At 46.9% G+C, this 20,199-nt stretch overlaps 1 protein-coding gene across 4 annotated transcripts in view; it reads right to left on the bottom strand.

Annotated features, from left to right (window-relative positions):
* Nucleotides 1-300: 300 nt before the first annotated feature.
* Nucleotides 301-20,199, bottom strand: part of TBX5 (T-box transcription factor 5) — a 409,300-nt gene continuing 389,401 nt past the window's right edge. For 3 of the 4 annotated variants that reach the window (XM_069619223.1, XM_069619221.1, XM_069619224.1), the window contains one exon: nucleotides 687-1,393. In XM_069619223.1, coding sequence (XP_069475324.1) covers nucleotides 819-1,393 — 575 coding nt within the window. In that variant the 3' untranslated portion in view covers nucleotides 687-818. Of the gene's footprint in view, nucleotides 1,394-20,199 lie in introns of all 4 variants that reach the window. The other variant, XM_069619222.1, reaches the window with a different exon arrangement.

Genomic DNA, 20,199 nt, shown 5'->3' with positions numbered 1-20,199 from the left:
GCTTCTGCTAGCCTGAAACAGCACTCGGTTGCACATGTTATACCATGATAGACATCTCTAAATACATGCATGAAAGGTGGTTATGGATTTTATATTCATGGGTTCTATGACATAGTTTCCATGTCTCTCCCTCTGTGTGAGTGCATAAGTAATGGAAAAAAGGACTATAAATAAATATTATATTGACATTTCTCACAAGAATAGCAGTTTATAAATACATTAATATTAAATTGTTGATGAACAGTCAAATGTTTGCTGTGGCTCGTAGTGTTTTTATATTCCAGTCTATGGTACAACTGGTAAAATATATTATATTTTATTTTTAAACATTGTTAACATCAACACCAATGAAAATATCCAACTTTACTTTGCCACACACGCCGTTTGTGTTGGGAGAGGGAAGATACGTTCAGATCCTGTTCTGAGGCATGAGAAAGGAAAGGCGGAGGGCAAGGAAAGAGGAGAACTGTGGGTTTTATCCAGAAAAACCGTAGCAACAGTCACATAAAAATAAGAATACTTTGTGTGATCGATCTTTTCTGGAGCGGTCGGCCGAAGGGAACTTCCCAATCTATAAATTGGCTGTCCCAAAAACCTTGAGTTTTCCTTTCAGTTAAACTTCCCAAATCAGGAAAACGTAACCAAATTCAGATAAGTGTTTTGCAGGTGTTATGATTTTTTCTTTTTTATTAAACTGCTAGTTTCATAGCAGCACAATTGCTTGAAGGCAGCTTTCCTTCTATCAACATCAATCTTATTGTTGTTGGTTTTATTTAGTCCCTGTCCATGTCTGGCAGTCCCTCCTGTTGTTGTGCTTGTTAGCTGTTCTCGCTCCACTCTGGCACCATGCTCACGCCATGAACAGTATGATACTGGTGTGGGGAGAGGGTTCTGGGGACTCCATAAACAAATTCACCTGGCTGTAAAGAATTGGGTGACTGGATACTAGTCTGGGGCCCACACTGTCGGATGATGGGCTGATGGGAAACAGGAGACTGGTGTTGAAACATGCTGTGTGTTTCGCTGATTTGTGAGGAGTGGTTTGCCACACCTGCAAGTCGTGGCAAGAGGGATCCAGATGTAAAATGAGCTGAGAAATGCTGATAAGGCAATCGGTCCATGGGTTGCATTGCTGTGACTGTGCAACTGCTGTATGAAGGCACACTTGACCAGCTGTTGCAACTGATGTCCTCCAGACTTGGCACAGAGTCAGGAGCAGCTGCTGAGGAAGCATACATGCAGGCCTGTCGCTGAGCAGATTCAACCCTGTATGAGGAGTTCACACCCTGTGATTGGGAGTAGCCTGATCGATAGAAGGGATCCTCTTCAGTAGGCGATGTGTCCATGTAGGATTTCTTGTAAGGATGCTCAGTTGGGGAACATTCCTCATCAGCTAGTAAAAAGAATAGAAATGGGAAAAGTTAAGTACAAAATACTAAACAAACATCGTATTACAATACCTAACTTTTTTTAAGTGAATGTGTTTTCTGCAGTGCCTGATTGAGGCTCCTATTTATTTTGTTTATTTCTGCCCTGGGGAGATTTCAAAAGCACCTCAGGCTGCATGCTGCTCCTAGCCATTTCACATCTGATGCATTCTGACTGTGGTGCTTTCTAGCCACTGACGTTTTGATGCCATGCAGTGGCACAACAATTCTGATGTCCATATGCTGGGGAGCAGTAGTTCTGATGGAAGATTTCACCTGGAAAATGAATGTTGAGTTGTGCTGATAAAGAAAAATGTGTGTATACCTGCTAGGGGATGGTTAGAGAGGGAATCATGAAAAATTTAAAGGCCTCTGAAAGTTATCCATATTTGTTGGCACATTAGGGTCCATAGGGCACTGCAAAGGCAGAACATAGTAGGATATAGCAGGTAGCTGAAAAGAGCGAGGTTATGGAAGCAGAGAATGATAACGTGACTGAAGTAGGCAGCGTTGTTACATTTACAAGGTCATGAGACCCATTATCCTGCTTACTTGTTAGTAGAATAGAATAACTATAAAATGAATCTGTCTGACTCCCTCTGGGCTTCACTTCTCCAGATGAATATTGAATCAGAGAGAAAACTTTCAGAATCTGAATTCTAGGATGAGCCGGTGGGTATAAACCAGACAAATCAGCAAATGTTGGTGGATGAGTTGCTATGTATTCCCTTATTGGTACCCAAACTTCAACTAGGAACTTGAGCTCAAACAACAAAGAGATGTTCCAAATGGGAAATAATATTAAAATATTTTGTATTAATCCTATCTCAAAGGTGTACAACATCACCACACCAAGTAGCATTGACTGTTACATACTCTGTCACAATTCATTGGTTTAGTTAAAAAGATAGAGCACTAAAAGAAAAGACAAGGTAACAACGCCTTATTCAAATAACAATAGCATATATTTACAAGTAAGAATGTATAGAAACAAAGACATGAAAAACAATTATAAATATCTGGCAAACAAAAACATTCCAGAAAGGATATATCAGTAAATTACAAAAAAAAGATCTTTAAGAAACATGGACCATGATATAACAAAATGCTATTTATATCTGTGTCTGTGTGTCTTCGATATTGCGTCCACATAAGGATATTTATTTATGAATTTATTTAGTTTATGCATGTGATGCAAAAGAGAGAGCCCTGGGGCATAGAGGCGCCTAGACAAGAACAAAAAAAACACAGAAAACAGTAAGTGCCAATCGTAGGCAGATGCCAGCGACGGAAGATATGTACCATACCAGAGAAGTGAGGCTAATGGAACAGGGTGGTTTTTGGCCCCCGTTTGAATGCAGCCAGTGAGGTAAATGCTCTCAGGTCTGCGGGGAGCGCATTACAATTTTTAGGGTCCATGTACGGAAAAGAATCCTGGGCAACAAAGGACAGTCTGGCTCATGGCGTGTCTAGGAGGCATGCATTATTTGATCTTGAGGCTCTACATGCTGGCAGCTATGCAATACTGCTAGACAAATACTCTGTCCATACAAGCAGTTGTTGGAAGCCAGTGTAAAGCCCTCCGAGCTGCAGACACATGGCCTCTTTTGTGGAGTCCAGAGACAATGCGCATAGCATTGTGCTGGATGACTTGCAGGCGTATAAGTGTGCCCTTTGCAATGTCCATCAGTAAGCTAGAGCAATAATCAAGTTTTGCCTCTATGATAGCTCCGGCAATGGTGGCTCAGTTGGTGGAGTTTAAGAATGGACGAAGCTGAGTGAGCAATTTCCTGCGATAGGATGTACCTGAGACAAAGCTGTTTACTTGGGCTTTCAGATTCAACTCTTGGTTCAGGGTAACTGCTAAGGTCTTACCTTTAGCCTGAGTGGTAATGGCACATCGTGTGATGACAAAACTCTGATATTCTGGGCCTAGCTCCGGAGGAAGTGACCATGACCATGACCATGAGCTCTGTTTTTGAATAGTTAAGTGCAAGGCCATTGATGCACATCCAGGTTTGAAACCGGCCATAAATAGAATGTACAGTGATGGAGTCAGTGACATGATTCCCAGTGAGGGGATCAGGCCTTGTCTATCATCTGTGTAGTTGGCATACACTATACCTTCTCTGTCTAGTTCAAATAAAGGTAACATGAAAATATTTAATAGTGTAGGCGATACACATGACCCCTGCGGAACCCCGCATGTCATTGAGAACTCCTCAGCCATTGCCACTTTAAAGAAGACCTTGGCCTTGCGATCAGAGAGAAAAGATTTTAGCCACTCTGTTGCAGATGGTGAAAAAGAGACTGTATTCTGCAGCCTGTCCACTAGTATGGAATGGTCCAACAAATAGAACACTGGGGATAGATCCCGCAGCACAAGTAGTGCTGTATTGCATTTCTCGAAAGAATTGAAGATGTTAGTTTCCAGGTTAAATAAGGTAGACTCAGTACTGTATGTATATCTGAAACCAGATTGTTTCTGTCCCAGTATTTTGTGATTAGTGAGGAACTCCTCGATTTGTAGGTGAGCCACCTTGTCGAAGATTTTCAGGAGATATTTTGTGATTAGTGAGGAACTCCTCGATTTGTAGGTGAGCCACCTTGTCGAAGATTTTCAGGAGATAAGGAACAGTAGTAATGGCCCAGTAGTTATCTGGCATGTTGGGATCCAGGGAAGCTTTTTAATCAAGGGGGAGATCAAGGGGGACAGATGTCCCCTTTACAGTTTGTGGGCTTGAGTTTCCTTAATACTGCTGTCAATTGTTTTCGCTAACCTTTTGAAACTCACATTTGGGAAGGATCCCCTTAGTTACAGTGGGAACTAAATTCCCTTTAGGGTTGTCTCCTGCAATATACATAGCTGCAATGCCTGTCTGAATGTTTTCTAACTTATCTTTGAAAGCATTTTGGATGGCTGTACACCAGTTGGAGTCTTTAATCACCTGTGACGGACAGGGGCATTGATCCTCCAGTTCTTTCAAAATTCTAAAGAGCTCCTTAGAGTTGGAGGCTGCTCCAGAGATTCTGTGATCATAGTGTGATTCTTTTTGCGTCACAGATGGCAAGTTTAAATGCTTTAGCAGTAAGGGAGTAGATGGTATTGTCCTCTGGGGATTTGGTTTTTGTCCACTGTTTCAGTGCTTTGGTCTTGGCTTTTTTAAGATTACGAATGTCTGCTGAATACTAGATTTGTTTAGACTGTCTTCTTAGCAGGTGAGATTTTACTAGATCCAAGCTATGGACAGCATTCTCAAGCATGTTTTGATTTGCTTCGGCCAGCTTTTTAGCAAATTCATATTGGGTAGATAATCGGTGGTGGTTGAGATTTAGGGGGCCATAGTTGATGAATAGCTTGAGATGTTTTGGTGTAGAAAACAGTTTAACGTCTTGATCAGGACAACAGGTTCTGAATCTCTTGTCCTGGACAAATTGTTCATAAACTCTGAGTCATTTGATGTAGGGTATTGTTTAGGTCAGATGGCAATTAAAACTTCACTGCATGACTAATCCGTGGCTACAACCAGGCTGCCAGATCACCCATATCACATAGTGGCATAATTATAACGAAGCTTAAAAAGTAATGTAATTAATTCATGAAATATTATATGAATCAATTGTTTTAAAGAGAAATTAATGTTTGTGCTTTTCACTATGTACTAAATCCGTATAATACAGAGTAACTCCAGGCAAATAATCCAATCACATTTTGAATACATGCATAAAACCTCAAAGTGTATAAGTTTGGTACCACATATGGCTATGTAATAAGAAATGAAATAATTATTGAAATTAGGCATATAGACCTACCTCATTGCAGGAGGGGACATTCTCAATTAGTTAGGGATTACAACACGTACATTTTATTTCATTTTCTATAAATGGAACCCTGAAAAATGTAATTAATAACTCCATGTTATTCTATTGCATACTAGTGATGTCTGATAGCAAAGTAATCTAAGGCTAGGTCTTGAATCATGTGCTTACTGACAAAGTGAAGTGTCAGTGTAGGACGCTGATGCCAAACAGCGCATTACTGAAATTGCGGGTGCCATCTTGCTAACGTACTAAATGTATGTTGACAACATAATGTATTGGACAAATGATTGCTGTCCCTTTCGAATCTAAGGGCAGAAAAGATATTATATTAGCCCTCATTGATACATGACAAATGCAAGAGATAATGGGCCTCATTATAAGTTTGCTGGTCCGGTCACTACGGTACCAGTAAGCTTGCCGGTAAGTTCTGCTCGCTGGTGCCTTACCGCCCGCCAGGTCTGACCTGGCGGGCGTACCAGCTCCCGCGACCAGAGCATGTTGGATGCACCGGCATCATTCTGAATGGTGCCGGTGCATCTGACCTCCCCAATCCCATTGAGCCCTATTGGGCTCAATGGGAATGGGCAGCATTTCATTCAGGCGCACGCAAATGGGCAATTAACGGGTCCGGCAGGGCCGTAATGACCGGTAATTGCCCATTCGCGGGCGCCGGAAATCTTCACAAGTTTGGCGGCAGCCTGCCGGTTTTACCGGCAAGGCTACCGCCAAACTTATAATGAGGCCCAATGTCAGAGATGAAGGAATGTATATGTGTATGTGCCACGAGTGGGAACTACGCCAGGACCAGGTGCATCGGCTCTTTCAATGGTGGGGCGAACCCCAGATCTACCTATTCGCGACGGCTACGAACTCCAAGTGCCAGAGGTTCACCAGCAGGTTCGCCCAGCCGAGGAGCATGGGCGATGCTTTCTCGTTCCCTTGGGACGGCTTGTTCCTGTACGCGTTCCGTCCGTGGCCGTTGCTGCTCCGTCTCATCAACCAGCTCAAGAGGTCCAGGTGCAGGATGATCCTCGTCGCACCGGCGTGGCCGAGACAGATCTGGTTCCCGGACCTTCTGGACTTGTCAGCGTCCCCACCTATCAAGCTGGCGACGGACGTGGATCTTCTCTCCAGAGAAGGAGGCTCCATTCCCCATCACGACCCAGAGTCGCTGAACTTGCAGGCTTGGCTCCTGCAGCACTAGAGTTTGGAGGATACGATATCCCGGCTGACTGCAGAGAGGTTCTTGCAAAAGCCAGGGTGTCCTGAACTTTCAAATGCTATGGACATAAGTGGAAGAGGTTCTCTGTCTGGTGCCGTGCACAGAAGATTAACCCTCTGCGCATTACGGCCCCTCAAGTATTGCCGTACCTACTATCGCTGGCCAAAGCTGGACTGGCTCACGCCTCCATCAAGATACATCTAGCTGCCATTTCCCGATACACCGGAACTACAGGATGGGCGTCCTTGTGGTCTCATCGCCTGGTGAAGGAATTTATGAAGGGACTATTCTGATCGTTCCCGCTGGTGAAGGCCCCTGCCCCGGCGTGGGAGCTCAACGTGGTGCTGACCAGGCTCATGGGGGCCCCATTCGAGCCTATGCATTCGGCGCCGTTGAAGTTCCTGTCGTGGAAGACAGCATTTCTTGTGGCCATCACCTCTGCACGACGAGTGGGAGAGATCCAGGCCCTATCTTGCAAGCCTCCATACTTCACTTTTCACGACATGAGGGTGGTGCTGAGGACGCACCCCTCCTTTATGCCCAAGGTGCCGTCGGACTTCCACCTCAATGAGCCCTTGGTATTGCCAGTTTTCTTCCCGTCGCCTTCGTCTCCGGCTGAGAGGACTTTGCACTCGCTGGATGTGGCTAGAGTGCTGAAGTTCTATGTGGACCGCACAAAGAGTTTTTGGAAGACATCACAGCTGTTTGTGAACTTTGGACCTGTGAATCAAGGGAAGGCTCTCTCGAAGGCTTCCATTTCCAGATGGCTTTCCGGCTGCATCATGCACTGTCACCGGTTGGCAAACCGACCGCTGCCCGGCCATCTGAGAGCCCATTCGACCAGAGCGATCACTGCTACCATGGCATTCCTGCCTGGTGTGCCCCTGCTGGACATCTGCAGGGCTGCTACGTGGAGGACGACGCACACCTTCATGAGATTCTACTGCGTCGATCGGGACTCCAGGGAGGAGTCCAGGGTCGGCCAAGCAGTGCTGCGCAACCTGTTCGCTTAAGGTGAGCCTGGTGAGGAGGCAAGAGATGTTTAATGTTGAGTTGTTGTATTGCTTAATGTTGAGCCTTTTGCCACCTCCCGTGGTTGTGCATGTGTATACTGCTATGTATTCTTATATTCATGAGCATGTGAATCCATGCCAGACCCCATGCTGGAGAAGGAACAAGTTACTTACCTGTAACTGTTGTTCTACAGCATGGGTCTGGCATGGATTTACATCCGAACCCTTCCTCCTTCCCTTCTGCAGCTCTTCACTTGGTCATACTGCCACTTTACGTGCTACCAAATCTGAGGATGGCTGCCAGAGGAGGGGCTTAGGTAGAGGGCAGTCATTGGCTGGGGGCAGTATGACCCAGAGATCAGTGATTGGTTACTACTAAGAAAGACAGATCAGAAACGAAACTAATACTGATTTTTTTTCTTTACTAAGGATTCCCGGCCTGATGACGGGGAATATTCATGAGCATGTGAATCCATGCCAGACCCATGCTGGAGAACAACAGTTACAGGTAAGTAACTTTTTCCTTTCAATACAAGCAACAATATGCAAGTAGGCAGGTTCGAATTTCCTAGCAACTAAGTTAAAGCACACTTTTTAATGCAGCAGCACTAAGCAGGGTAGGAGGTTTGGGTTTCCTAACAAGTGAGTAAAACACACACTTTCTAAATGCAAATAGCAATATGCAGGTAGGCAGATTCAAAATTCCATATGAGTGAGTAAAACACACTATTTGGTAAGGAAGGAAATTGCAAGGTGCGTACAGTACATGGTAAAATGTCACAGGCAATGCCTAAGTGAGGAAGGAGAAAGGCACTGTGAATGAAGGCGAGGAGTAAGATATAGTTGATAGAAGGCCTGTGTGGAAGTGACTGAGATAAAGGACGAGGGAGGCCAAAAAATAGAGTCCATCAAGAACGGCAGTGCAGGAAGTCAATGAGGAAGATGGATCCGGCCTGCATGCAGGTGCAAGGAGGTGGGGAACCATGAGGCATAACATGCAGGGAAGTATAACACAGGAGTGAGGGAGAGAGAATATGAGATGTGGGAGGGTGGCAAGTTAGAGATCGGTAAAGCCATGCAGGAGAGGTCGCATCAGAGGAGCATCTGCATAGGAGGTAGATAGGCATTGTGGGGCCAAGCAAAGAGATTCACAGGAATTACAGAGGGAGGAATGTCTTACCAGCTTTGTGTGCACTGGTGGATCCGAAGGTCAGAGACGGCGTGAAGCAGGATTGGGGTCTCTCCGAACCCTCCAGGACCCGGACAGGTCAAGCCCCAGCCCTTTGAAGGTGGTCCTTCAATGGGGGCCAGCATTTGCCTGCCGGAACTCGGGCCTGCCTCTGATATGGTGGAGACTGTGACCAATCGGGCGGCTCATTGGAGGCTAGTGGAGTGCCTCAGAAAGCAGTGTTGAGCCCGGGGGCCATGCTTGAAAAGGCCTGGGCAGCTGCAAGCAATGCAGACCTCGAGGCCACAAGGGCCTTTACCATGGGGTTTCTGACTAAAAGCTGGAGAAGAATGAGATCCAGACACAGCAAGTCCCAGCCCTGTGAAGGTGGCCCTGATGTGTTGCTGATATTAGCCCTCTTGAAGTTCATGCTCCCTGGATAATTGTTTCCATTGTTGTTAGTGAGCGCCCTGATAAAGCTTTGTGGGGTGAAGCACCCAATGCCTCACCTAAGATGGAGATATCTCATGTGCTCCAGTTCCGTTACCCTGAAATCTGATTTGCATTGTTCAAATGTCTTGATATTCCCACCTCTGAACAAATCTCCCATTTTAGTGCGGTTGCCACTTTCCCAAGACTCGAGCCCCTGACCTTTCAGACCCAGAGTGAAATATGATGACCAAATAAATTTTGGAGACGGGAAGGATGTAACCCCCTTCATCCTTGCAATTTCTTGCCACATTGTACGGAAAGGTACACATAAAGGAAAAAAAATGCTGAATGTTCCTTTTGTGCGTATTCAGCATTGATGAAAATCCTGAATCCCATAATTCTTACCATGGGGAGCAGGTGTTGGGGGGGTGTCCCCTGCTCCCCTTGTTCGGCATTATGTGATTCAGGGGTTGCAGGGTTGTCGCATGCTTCCATTACATGGAAAGCAGGGGACAATTGAGAGTTTCATCCAGTCAGCATTTTTGGGATTCAAAGCTTTCTACTCCTCTGTATCCCGCATTGCTCTTTTCATCGTCGGGATTTCAACGTAGATCCGTGATTCTAAGGTTTGTGATAAGATTTACCAGTATTTTGCCTTGTCTTTCATTTGAAGCCATAGTTGTTTCCAAATGTGTGTGCCTACTACTGCTGTTTGATAAAGAGCCAAGGCTTCTCTGATTCCTTCCGAGTCCATTCTCCTAATACCCATATTTGAGACGCCCTAAAATAGTTCTTCATGTCTGCACACCCAAGGAAGCCTCTGTCCGTTGGGTGCAACCAAATCTTTTTATTTAGTCTGGCCTTGCTTCCGCCCAGATATTTTATACAGGTATTCTTCAGTTTGGTTATTGTTTTTTTGGGGAGTGCGATGAGTAGTGCTTGAAATCGATAAAGCATCCTTGGGAGGATGTTCATCTTTAGTACTGCTATAGACCCCACCCATGTAATGTATAATTTCCCTCATCTATCCAGATATGCCTGAATCACATGAATTGTTTGCAGACAGTTTGCATTATAGTATAGAAATGTCAGTGTTTGAGTCGGCCGCTAGTTATTAAAGCCATTTTTTGCCCATGTAAATGGGAATCTTTGCTCCAGTTGGCCACTTTCTTAGCAACAAGTGTGAGGCTGAAAATCTCAGTCTTCTCAATGTTTACTTGGAATCCGGATACTTACGAGAACAAGCATTTCTCCTACACAATATCTGCGAAGATGCAGAGTTTACGGGTTTCCTTCCCCCAAGTAATACCCTTAACTCCTTCATCGGATTGTTTGCATGCTGCAAAGGGCTCCATCACAAGAACAAACAAAAGGGGTGAGAACGGACACCCCTGTTTCACCCCCCTTTCTAGTGGGAAGCTGTCTGACAGTCCCCGTTCTCTCTTAACTCCTCTCGATGTTTTACAGTTTGCCATTTTCCGTGTTATCATGTTAGGCCCAGAGCCAAAGTTTTTCAAGACCCTTTCCATATATTCCCAGTTTACCCACCTGAAAGGCTTCTCAACGTCTAATGATAGGAGAAGGGCTTTTATTTTGGATCTTTGGGACTTTTCAATAATATGCATGAACATATATAAAAAGGGTCACAAAGAACAATAACAATGCTAAAATTGTGCACTGTTCGGGTAGTATTTAACGTCGACACAAAGGTGTTTCGGCCTAAAGGAGCTGTGAAGTGCAGCTTGGTGGGCAAGCCTTCATCAGGACGTGTGATGAAACAAATGGTAGTCCCGGGATCTCTATCCAAGATTTATCCTGTGCAAGGGTAAGCCAGAGAATCCATCTTCTAGGTTGGTGGCGGTGAAAACACCTCTTACTGTAGGTGTCTGTAGACCAGATTGTCTCAGAGTTACAGATCTTCTGTGATTAGAAATCTTGGTCTGGGCTGGAAATGGCAGTGTGAACGCCGACAAAGCCGTTTTTGTTTTCCTGCACGGCTTTGTCAGCGTTCAGAGTCTGTGACAACAATTTCTAGGCATCTGTAGAGTTCACTCATTTGTACTCATCATCAACACATGTTTTAATTACATGCTTCACAAGTAATTAAAGAAGTTGTAATAATTATACAAAAATACATCATTAATGAATTATTTCATTGAATATCGTTCAAAGTGCAAATATAATATACAGAAAAACATCAATAGACAATGACAATACATACAGTTTCCTCCTCAATAATAGTAGAAAAGTAAACACCACTTTGACAGAAACATCAAGCAATACATGACATCCCAGGGTCGACACAAAGAAACGCGGGAGGTGCATTTAGGCAGACCTAGACTTTGCTGCCTTCGCAAAAGGTGCGTTTCAGCGGATTCAAAATCTACTGCCTTCTTCAGGACCAATATACTCTGGTGAATTTGAAAATGAAAAGACCATAAATACCATAAAGGTTTAACAATTCAATAGAAACAAATACCTAGACGTATATAACTGCAATACAGATGCCTAGAAATTGTTGTTGCAAAATTCATCTGCTTTCATAAATTGACTAAAGAATGTAGTTGATTAATTACCCAGCAGGAACACTTCCATATTTGTTTAGGTCTATACCCAGTTCCTGTCTGAGTAGGGGACTCTTCCCTCCTGTGTGTATGGAGCACTGATGATGCCGCACCCTGCTCTGTTTGTATGTTTGGGGAAGCTCAGGTGCATTGCACCCCCTCACACATACAAGCATGCAGTACCCAAGCTGCATCCCCAAAGGGCCATGCAAGGCTGAGGAAGCAAAACGCCTCCTGCATTGCATAGGCCATCGGACATGTGCAGCTGGGTACAAATTGTCAAAGGGACATAGTGGTTCCTTTTGACAGTTCAAGACAGCCCAGGAGTGCTCCCTCAGCTGCAACACATAGCTGAGATAGTTCTCCTGGGCTGGTGCACCTCCACCATAATGGACAGGAGTTCTGGTGGGTCAGCTCCTCCACACCCATTATTGATGAGCTGCCCCAGGCCACAACCTATCTATGCCACTAATGGTCCCTTTGAATCACATGCATGAAGCACTGCGCGTCAACGTCCCTCGAGCTGGTGTCCCTCGACAGCCTCTGTCTCGGCGCCGACGTCATTGTGCGTATAAATAGACCCGTGCGACCGTTGCTCAGTTCCGTTTTTCCGCGCTTCGTGGGCCTCGGAATCGTGTTGCTCAGTTCTTTCTTCAAGAAGATTCAACTTATTCTTCGAAGATATCATCTTAATTTGATGGCTTCCTCATCCGAACCGTCGTCCCCACGGTCCGGCTTCAAAAAGTGTTGTGATTGTGGGAAGAAAATGTCGTTGACGGATCCTCACAGGATCTGTTTGTGGTGCCTGGGATCGGAGCATCACTGTTCGGAATGCGAGGACTGTATGTCCATGACGGCGAAAGCCTTGAAGGAGCGTAAGGGGAAGCTAGAAAGAGGTAAGACTCTTAAAACTTCTATTCCCTCGAAAGTTTCTTCGGCAGAGTCGAGACATTCGTCTCCTCGACGTCACAGGAAACATTCCCGTTCAAGGTCTCGAAGCGGTTCCCATCAGTCTTTGAGATCGAAACACTCTAAGAAGAGGCATCGTAGATCTCCCTCTTCTTCGTCTTCTTCTGTCTCCCCGGAAACGGTCACTTGCCCCACGAAACACAGCTCTCCAGCTAAGTGGGAGGAATTCCGTAAGAAAATGCTTAGCGTCTTCGAGAAAGTGGCCTCGACCCCCTCAGAGACAGCTAAAGGTGATAACAAAGCCAGCGGACCCTGTATGCTGCCGGCTTTTTCTAGTGCTGAGTGTAACCTGTAGAGATTCATGTGTGTCGATCTCTTGGTCATAAAGCTGCATTGGTCAGGGTGGACCAGGGAGGGGATGACTTGTTGTAGCCGGTTTGCCAGGATCTTCGCAAGTATTTTAGTTTTGCTGTTTATAAGTGAAATGGGCCTGTAAGAGCTGCAGTGTTCAGGGGGTTTGTCCGGTTTAGGTAGTACTATTATTGTGGCTTCCCTAAGATCTGGGGAAAGGGTGCCCTGTTCTCTTGCGTGTTGGAACATTTGCAGTAGGTGTGGAACAATCACGTTGGTTCCCACTTTCCGCCACAGCTCAATCGGGAAGCTGTTTGGACCTGGGGACTTGCCAGCTTGGAGGCCGGACATGGCATTCAACACCTCATCCTCCGTTATGTCTCTTTCCAACAATTCTTGTTGTGTTATGCTCAAGGTGGGGAAGTTAATTTCTTCTATGATTGAGGTATTTGCAGGGGTGAAAGGTGACTTATACAGTTCAGCATAGTCATTTGTGAAGCCCCTCGTGATGTCCTGATCTGCCACAAGTGGGGTTGTGCACTCTGTAGCTGCTGGATATGGCTGCGTCCCTGCTCCTTGCGTTCTAACCATGCTAGCATTTTCCCGGCTTCATAAACTCTTGCACGCATTGTCAAGTGTGCATGTCTGGCATTATCCAGTGAAGTGTTCTGGAGATGCTTTTGTGCCAGGAGCAGGGCCCGGTTTGTGTCGGGCGTGTTCTGGGTTATCTGCGCTACCTCTGCTTGTTGCACCTGTTGTTCCGCTTCGTGTACCTTGAGTAGGTATTGTTTCCTCTGTGCGGTCATCCCCTCAGTACTGCCTTGCAGGTCTCCCATAGTGATACTGGGTCTATTGCGGACTCTGTGTTCAGCTCGAAGTATGTCTGCGTTGTCTCTTGGAGCCTGACCACCAGGTCTGGATTGCCCAGGTAGTAATTATTCAGGCGCCAGCTGGGCGGGGGAGTCGGCCTTGATGTTGTGATTTGCATCACCAGTGGAGAGTGGTCGGAGATGCCTCTGGGAAGTAGGCATGCTTCATGTGCCCTGTGTAGGCCAGTTGCTGGGAGAAAGAAGTAGTCCAATCTGGAGAGCGAGGCGTGAGCCCCCGAGTGGAAGGAGTATTCCCTGATGTTTGGATGGAGTTCTCTCCATACGTCACACAGACCCATGGCGTTCGTGAACGTTGCAAGTTTGGTAGGCACGCTGGGGTTTCTATTTCGAAGGTGTGAGCGATCCCGGGATATGTCCATGGCTTTGTTGAAGTCCCCTCCTATTATCATGATGTTAGAGGTGTCTGCGGTAATCAGGGTGGAAATGTCGGCGAGTAGCGGTGACAACAAAGTGGGCGGTGCATAAATCGCTACTATGGTGACACAGTGCTCCCAGAGTGTGCCAGCCACATATATACGTATCTTCCTCCGGTGTCCTGGGTTACTGTGTTCATGTGGAAAGGGAGATTCTTGTGTATCAGTACCATGACCCCCGTTGAGCCCATTGTGAAGCCTGCGTGGACTGCAAGTCTATAATTTGTGCGTCTAAATAGGGAGCATTCTGTGCCTGCAAGGTGTGTTTCGGACAGGAAAGTGACGTCCGGTGCGTGCCTGTTCAGGTATTGCCCCACCAATCTTAAATTTCAGTGTTCTGGTTGTGTTTGTATTACGTGATGCCATATCTATCCGTGGCTAATGGAGTGTGTGCTGTTGATGACGACGCCTGGTACCCGGCAACCGTGCGCCTCTGTGTTATAACCCTCTTATGTGATTTTAGTGTGTTATGTGCTAGACTGGTCCTTCCCTTAGCTAAACTCAACAATCCCAACCCCACCCTCCCTATACTTCTCCCAACTAGAAGTATCGGTCGCCTGAACTTTAACACTACCGGCTGTCAACTGGACAGCTTACATAAGACAATCGCAGCCTAAGGCTCAGGTGGTCCCCCCTACAAACTATGACTGGGGGGAGGGGTGACATCTTTAGCGCTTAACTTGAAACTTGCTAGCCGAGGGGGTGGGGGGCCCCTACAAAGCGCATGTGCGAGACGTTCCCGCAACCGCCACATTCAAGTCTGTGTTATCTTAAGATGGGTATTGCGGTATGTCGCATAAGGTGCCATATCACAGTTCAAGCTTACTGTTGAGTACCGGGGCACTGGATAGAGGTTTAGGCATGGGTCAGCCACCTATGTCTTCCGGTGGGTCTTGTGCTGGAGGCTGATGGGGCTTGCGCTGTTGGGCAGGCGAGGGCACACAGTTTCTTCCCCCTCTGCTGCGCGAAGACGACCAGTCGCCTTCTATATGCTGTTCAGCCCAGCGCCATGCTTCTTTGGGGTCATTAAAGTGGACCGTGGTTCCCTTATGGTAGACCTTCAATTGCGAGGGAAAGAGTAGCCCATACTTCACTCCCATTGATTGTAATTGCTTCTTGAGGTGGTCAAAGGATTGTCTTGCCCTCTGCACTTCCCTAGTGTAGTCAGGGAAAAAGGCAATCCTGGAACCATTAAAGGTAATCGTGCCCTTGGCGCGTGCATGTTGCAGTAATGCGTCTCGGTCCCTGAAGTTTAGAAACTTTGCAATTACTGTGCGTGGGGGAGCCCCAAGCGTTGGTCTGCCGGTGGGCACTCTGTGCGCTCGCTCTATAGAGAAGAACTTGGAGAAATCGTCCGGGTTGAACAGGTCAGCGAGCAGCTGCTCCAAAAAAAAATGTCAATGCGGGCGCCTTATGCTTTCTCGGGGATACCAAGTATTCGCACATTTTTGCGTCTAGATCTCCCCTCTCCATCTTCAATTCTATCCTCCAGCACCTTGAGCTTGGACGTGACACTCTGGAGTTGTTGTCTCATGTTGTGAATCCCATCTTCTGTGTTCGAGATGAGCTTGGACGTGACACTCTGGAGTTGTTGTCTCATGTTGTGAATCCCATCTTCTGTGTTCGAGATGAGCTTGGACGTGACACTCTGGAGTTGTTGTCTCATGTTGTGAATCCCATCTTCTGTGTTCGAGATGCGTTGTTTGGCCTCTCCCGTGCGTGCCGTTAGGTTTTGGAGGTGATGTCTGAGGAGGGACACGTCCATGCCTATTCCGTCCATTTTCTGCTCCATGGACGTGCGGGATTCCGCTATGGCGGTCATTATGTCTTTGAGGGAGATCGTCTCCACCTGCTCCTAGGACAACGAGTAGAGGTCAAGAGCTTGTGGAGGAGGAATTGTGTATTGGTCCATGCTGCTTTGCGTGGGCAGTCTTCTAGATCTGTCTTTCCCCATGTTTCTTACTGTGCCTAGTGGGTCTGGATTTTGCGCGGAAATCGCCGTGCAGCAACCGGATTGCGGACTAAGCTGTTGCCTCTGTGTTGCATACTGGCCTGCTCCGGCGTCGGGACTGGTTATGGATTGCCCGCCCAATCCGGCCCCAGTGAGTTCCACCACTTTGGTCCCGGGGCCACGCACCGTTGCTATCTGCGGGGTGGAGGAGCGTGTGATGGCCACCTCACAGCATGGTGAGTCCGCTTCGCGCCTTTAACCCCTTATCCCGGCGGATCGTTGGCCTGTTGCCCTGGCCGATGCAAGTGGTAGGGCTGTGGGACTGCTACTCACGTCTGCTCTCCAGTGCTGCTCGCCTGTTTCTGAGATGTAGCTTCTTCTCGGGGTGCCCACGCCCTCCCCACAGGTGGTGCGGTTGTTGGCCCACGATGCAGGCCTCAGGGCCCCGTGCTCTTGGCGGTGAGTGTGCTCCTGTGCTTAGGGCCCTTGCTGCAGGTGGCCTCCCACAGTCCAGTGCCGCCCCAGTCCCGGTTACCCAACACCAGCGCAGGAACGTTGGATTCACAGCTTTCTGGTTGCCGTCGGTGTGCTGCTGCTTTGCTTTGGGACTCTGCCCCGGCCAGCCCCTGGTGGGCACCACTATTTCCGCTCGGAGCTGACCATCCTGGCCTGTGGTTGAGCGAGTGCAGCCGGCTGCTCGCGTTCACTCATCCGCCGGCCCGCTCACTACGACGGCAGGCTCGCACCCCCCTTCCACCGGCGTGGGCCGCGTATCAAGGCCGCCTCGGCTCAGGGTGTCTTCCCCAGTGGAGGTGCGCAGGATTGTAGTTCTTCCAACAGGCTGTTCATACAAGTTGGAGCTTCGCCTTCCCTCGATGTCGACAGCGGGCAGGCGGCAAGTCGAGTCCCCCTGCCGTACAGCTCCGCTTCTCGGGCACAGAGTTAGCGCTCACCCCTGGCGGCCATCTTGAAGTCGGGCCGGTTGGCGCTGCTCGGATTTCTTCTCGCCCGTAGCTCGGTAATACAGCCACGGTTTCAGCTGCTTTTCCGGCTCACTTTAGCCCGGGGGGGTCCGACACCCATCCAGAGTGTTTATGCCTCTATAGCATGCAGGAATCAGGCAATTTAATCAGGATGTGTTTGGCGGTCGCGGGAGCCGGAGAGACTCATGTCTTTCCCATTGCACTGCTGGGCACGCCCCCCTGCATTAGCAATCTTAATCGCTGTACCTTGGCATCCGGGCAACATAACAGATAACCTTGTTGTGAACACTTGCGCCACTTGACTGTAATTATGTAATGTCTGCAAGTGTTAATAGTTGTTGACCCAGTCCCATTTTTTCAGACGCGAGAAAGGCCGCTTTTAATTTCAGGAAATTCGAACAACATCCAAAATCAGGTTTCCAATCCACTTTATGGAACAGATCTTTCACCAATTTCATAAACCCATAGTCTTTATCGGGTGTATGCTCGAGACAATAATTGGCACCTAACTTGGTAAGAAGGAGTTATATAGGAGTTGTTTTGGCTCCATTGGCTCCCTAAACAAGCCAGGATTAGGTTCAAGCTATTTACCCTTATCCATAAGATCATCTATGGCACGGCCCCCACCTATCAGAACAGGCGGTTGGCCTTGAACCACACCACCAGACTGTTAAGATCATCTCTCTATTCGAAGCTGGAAATCCCTATATTTTTTCATAAATCCAGGGCAAATGTACGCTCCAGCACAATAGCTGGTGCCAAATCATGGAGCAATGTACCTCTTGATATTAGGGAGATATTTACTCTTCTTGAATTTAGAAAGAAACTAAAAATCTGGCTATTGGACTTTCATTGATCATTGATCATTTTTATCCCGATCGGGTCCTATTTTCTTTTACCTTTGTCCGGTGGAGCACTGAAGAAACCTTATGGTCGTAATGCGTATTTACAGTGTTCTAATACAAATAGAAAGCCCATATTATTGCAGTCCTTCAAAGCCAAAAATGAAATATTTGGAGGAAGTAAAGCTCAGAAGGTTTGTGGTCGAAGTGCATGAATTGCAGAGTTTATTAAAATCCAGAATTCACTGCTTAACCAAAGTGTGTGATCCTGGGAAAATAAATTGATATCATGTTGACTTAAGTGCAGAAATTGGAGTCCTTGGAAGTGATTAGGTGCACTTATTCAAAAAAAGGACTGGGACAGATTTAAGGATTTTACGGACAAAATAGTTTCCTCTGATGTGCCTCTGTTAGTGCCCCCAGAGGCTGTCACCTAGAATTGTGTCTCGGTGCACTGGCTGTCTCTCAGTCCCAAAACACTTGATTTGACAGGTAGATATATAATTTCACCTGCTAGTCAGTGCACCACATTTTTATATTATAGCAAACTGAATGCATCAGAGCCATTTTATTTCCTCACCTCTTGCTGCCAATCACCAGAGTTGCTTATGTCATCTGCCCCATATGAGAATGAGTGAGACTCTTTGGCATAGCCTGTTATACTATGTTAGTCTTGTACAGCACACCTGCCATTTCTATGGTTTGTTGGAGCTTCATGATCTGTAAGTGGAGCAATGGGAGCAGGGTAGAGGTGCTGTGTTGCAATGTTGATGAATGGAGATCTTAAAAGATAGTGCTCCCTATCAAGTGTACCTTGCAGATATCTTGTGAGTTGTTTGGAGTAGCAGTTTCTGAGTGCTCTAGGTTGGCAATGTACATTGTTTGTGTGGTTGTCTTCCAGATTGGGATTTACGCAGTGTAGAGAGTTTGTGTTGGTGTACCTGTGGTGGGTCTGTGTGGTGTTTAGAGAAGTATATAGTAGATGTGTTTCTTTCATTGGGCTGTACATTCCATTGTGTGAGGTGTGCCATTTGTGTGCTGGAGTTGTGTGCGGTCGGGAGATGTGCTATTTGTTAAGTAGGGTGGTAGAATGATTTGAGGTGATTATTGTTACTATATCTTGCCCAACAAATCACCCAATAATAACTGGAGACACATGTTTTCACCTTGTAGACACCACAGTTTGTTGCATTTATTTGTTTATATCCATGCAAACTATTGTTTCTCCAGGTTTTAGACCTAGTTATGCTGCATTATGTGATTTTAAGCTAAGCGATGCTATATTAGCTAACACTATGCCATGTCACAGATTCTGGGCTCACAGTTTTTTATGAGTTGCCCAGACCTCCCTTCTGACTTCTGTGACGATTCACAAGATATCGTCACTTTTCTCCAGGGCGAAGCCCTTTCCCATGAGGCTAGGGAGGTGCGTCTGTTACCAATAGGACCTGTAGGGGTAGTATAATGCTGGAGGACCTCATGGCTGATCACCTAGGGTATAGACCGTTGGCCAATGTCACACCCCAACCTTCCCTAACCCCCTTCCATGCTATACAACTTCCTTGAGAGTACATCCATGTATTGCTGTCGTCTAGGAGAAACAACCATAATAGAAAGTACCAGGACGAAGAAGAGCACAGGAGACATGGAGATTACTTACTGTGCTAGTAGTGGTACCAGGTGGCCCTAAGGATGCATGAAGATCATTCCATCAAGAGCAACAAAGGACTTTGACAATCCACCAGGGCGGGACTGACAACATTGTATAAGAAGAGAAGTACTGAAGACTTTCTCAAGCCCTGCCGGGAGAGGCAGCAGGTGTGAGTGGGAGTTTTTAATCCCGTCAGCTGACCTGAGTCAACCACTAGCGCAGGATGCCAGCAAAGTGATCAGCTAGTTCTCTGTAGGTCCAGCTGGAGTGGACCCGAAGGCGATGCAGGGAGAAGACGCTGAGCCATCCAGGAGAGTGCAGAGCTGACACGCTGCTGCAGAGGTGGAGAGAAAAAGTCAAAGGAGCTGGAGTGATGTGCCCCAGTCCCAGGAAGCCCGGTGGCATACCAGAATCCCAACAAAGGTAACAGGAGGTATGAGAGACCCAGAGGGGACACAGGGTGGAGGCGAGGCAGGCTCGAGAGGCTCTCTGTCAACCGAGTAGTAGCAGTCAAACTACTGGGAATGGCACACCGAGCATCAGAGAAGAAATTCCTCATCA

Source organism: Ambystoma mexicanum, chromosome 10 (genome assembly GCF_040938575.1).
Source record: "Ambystoma mexicanum isolate Mex_15411 chromosome 10, UKY_AmexF1_1, whole genome shotgun sequence".
Classification (NCBI taxonomy): Eukaryota; Metazoa; Chordata; class Amphibia; order Caudata; family Ambystomatidae; genus Ambystoma; species Ambystoma mexicanum.
Note: the sequence above shows the minus strand (reverse complement) of the source record. Positions and strands in the feature narration are given on the sequence as shown.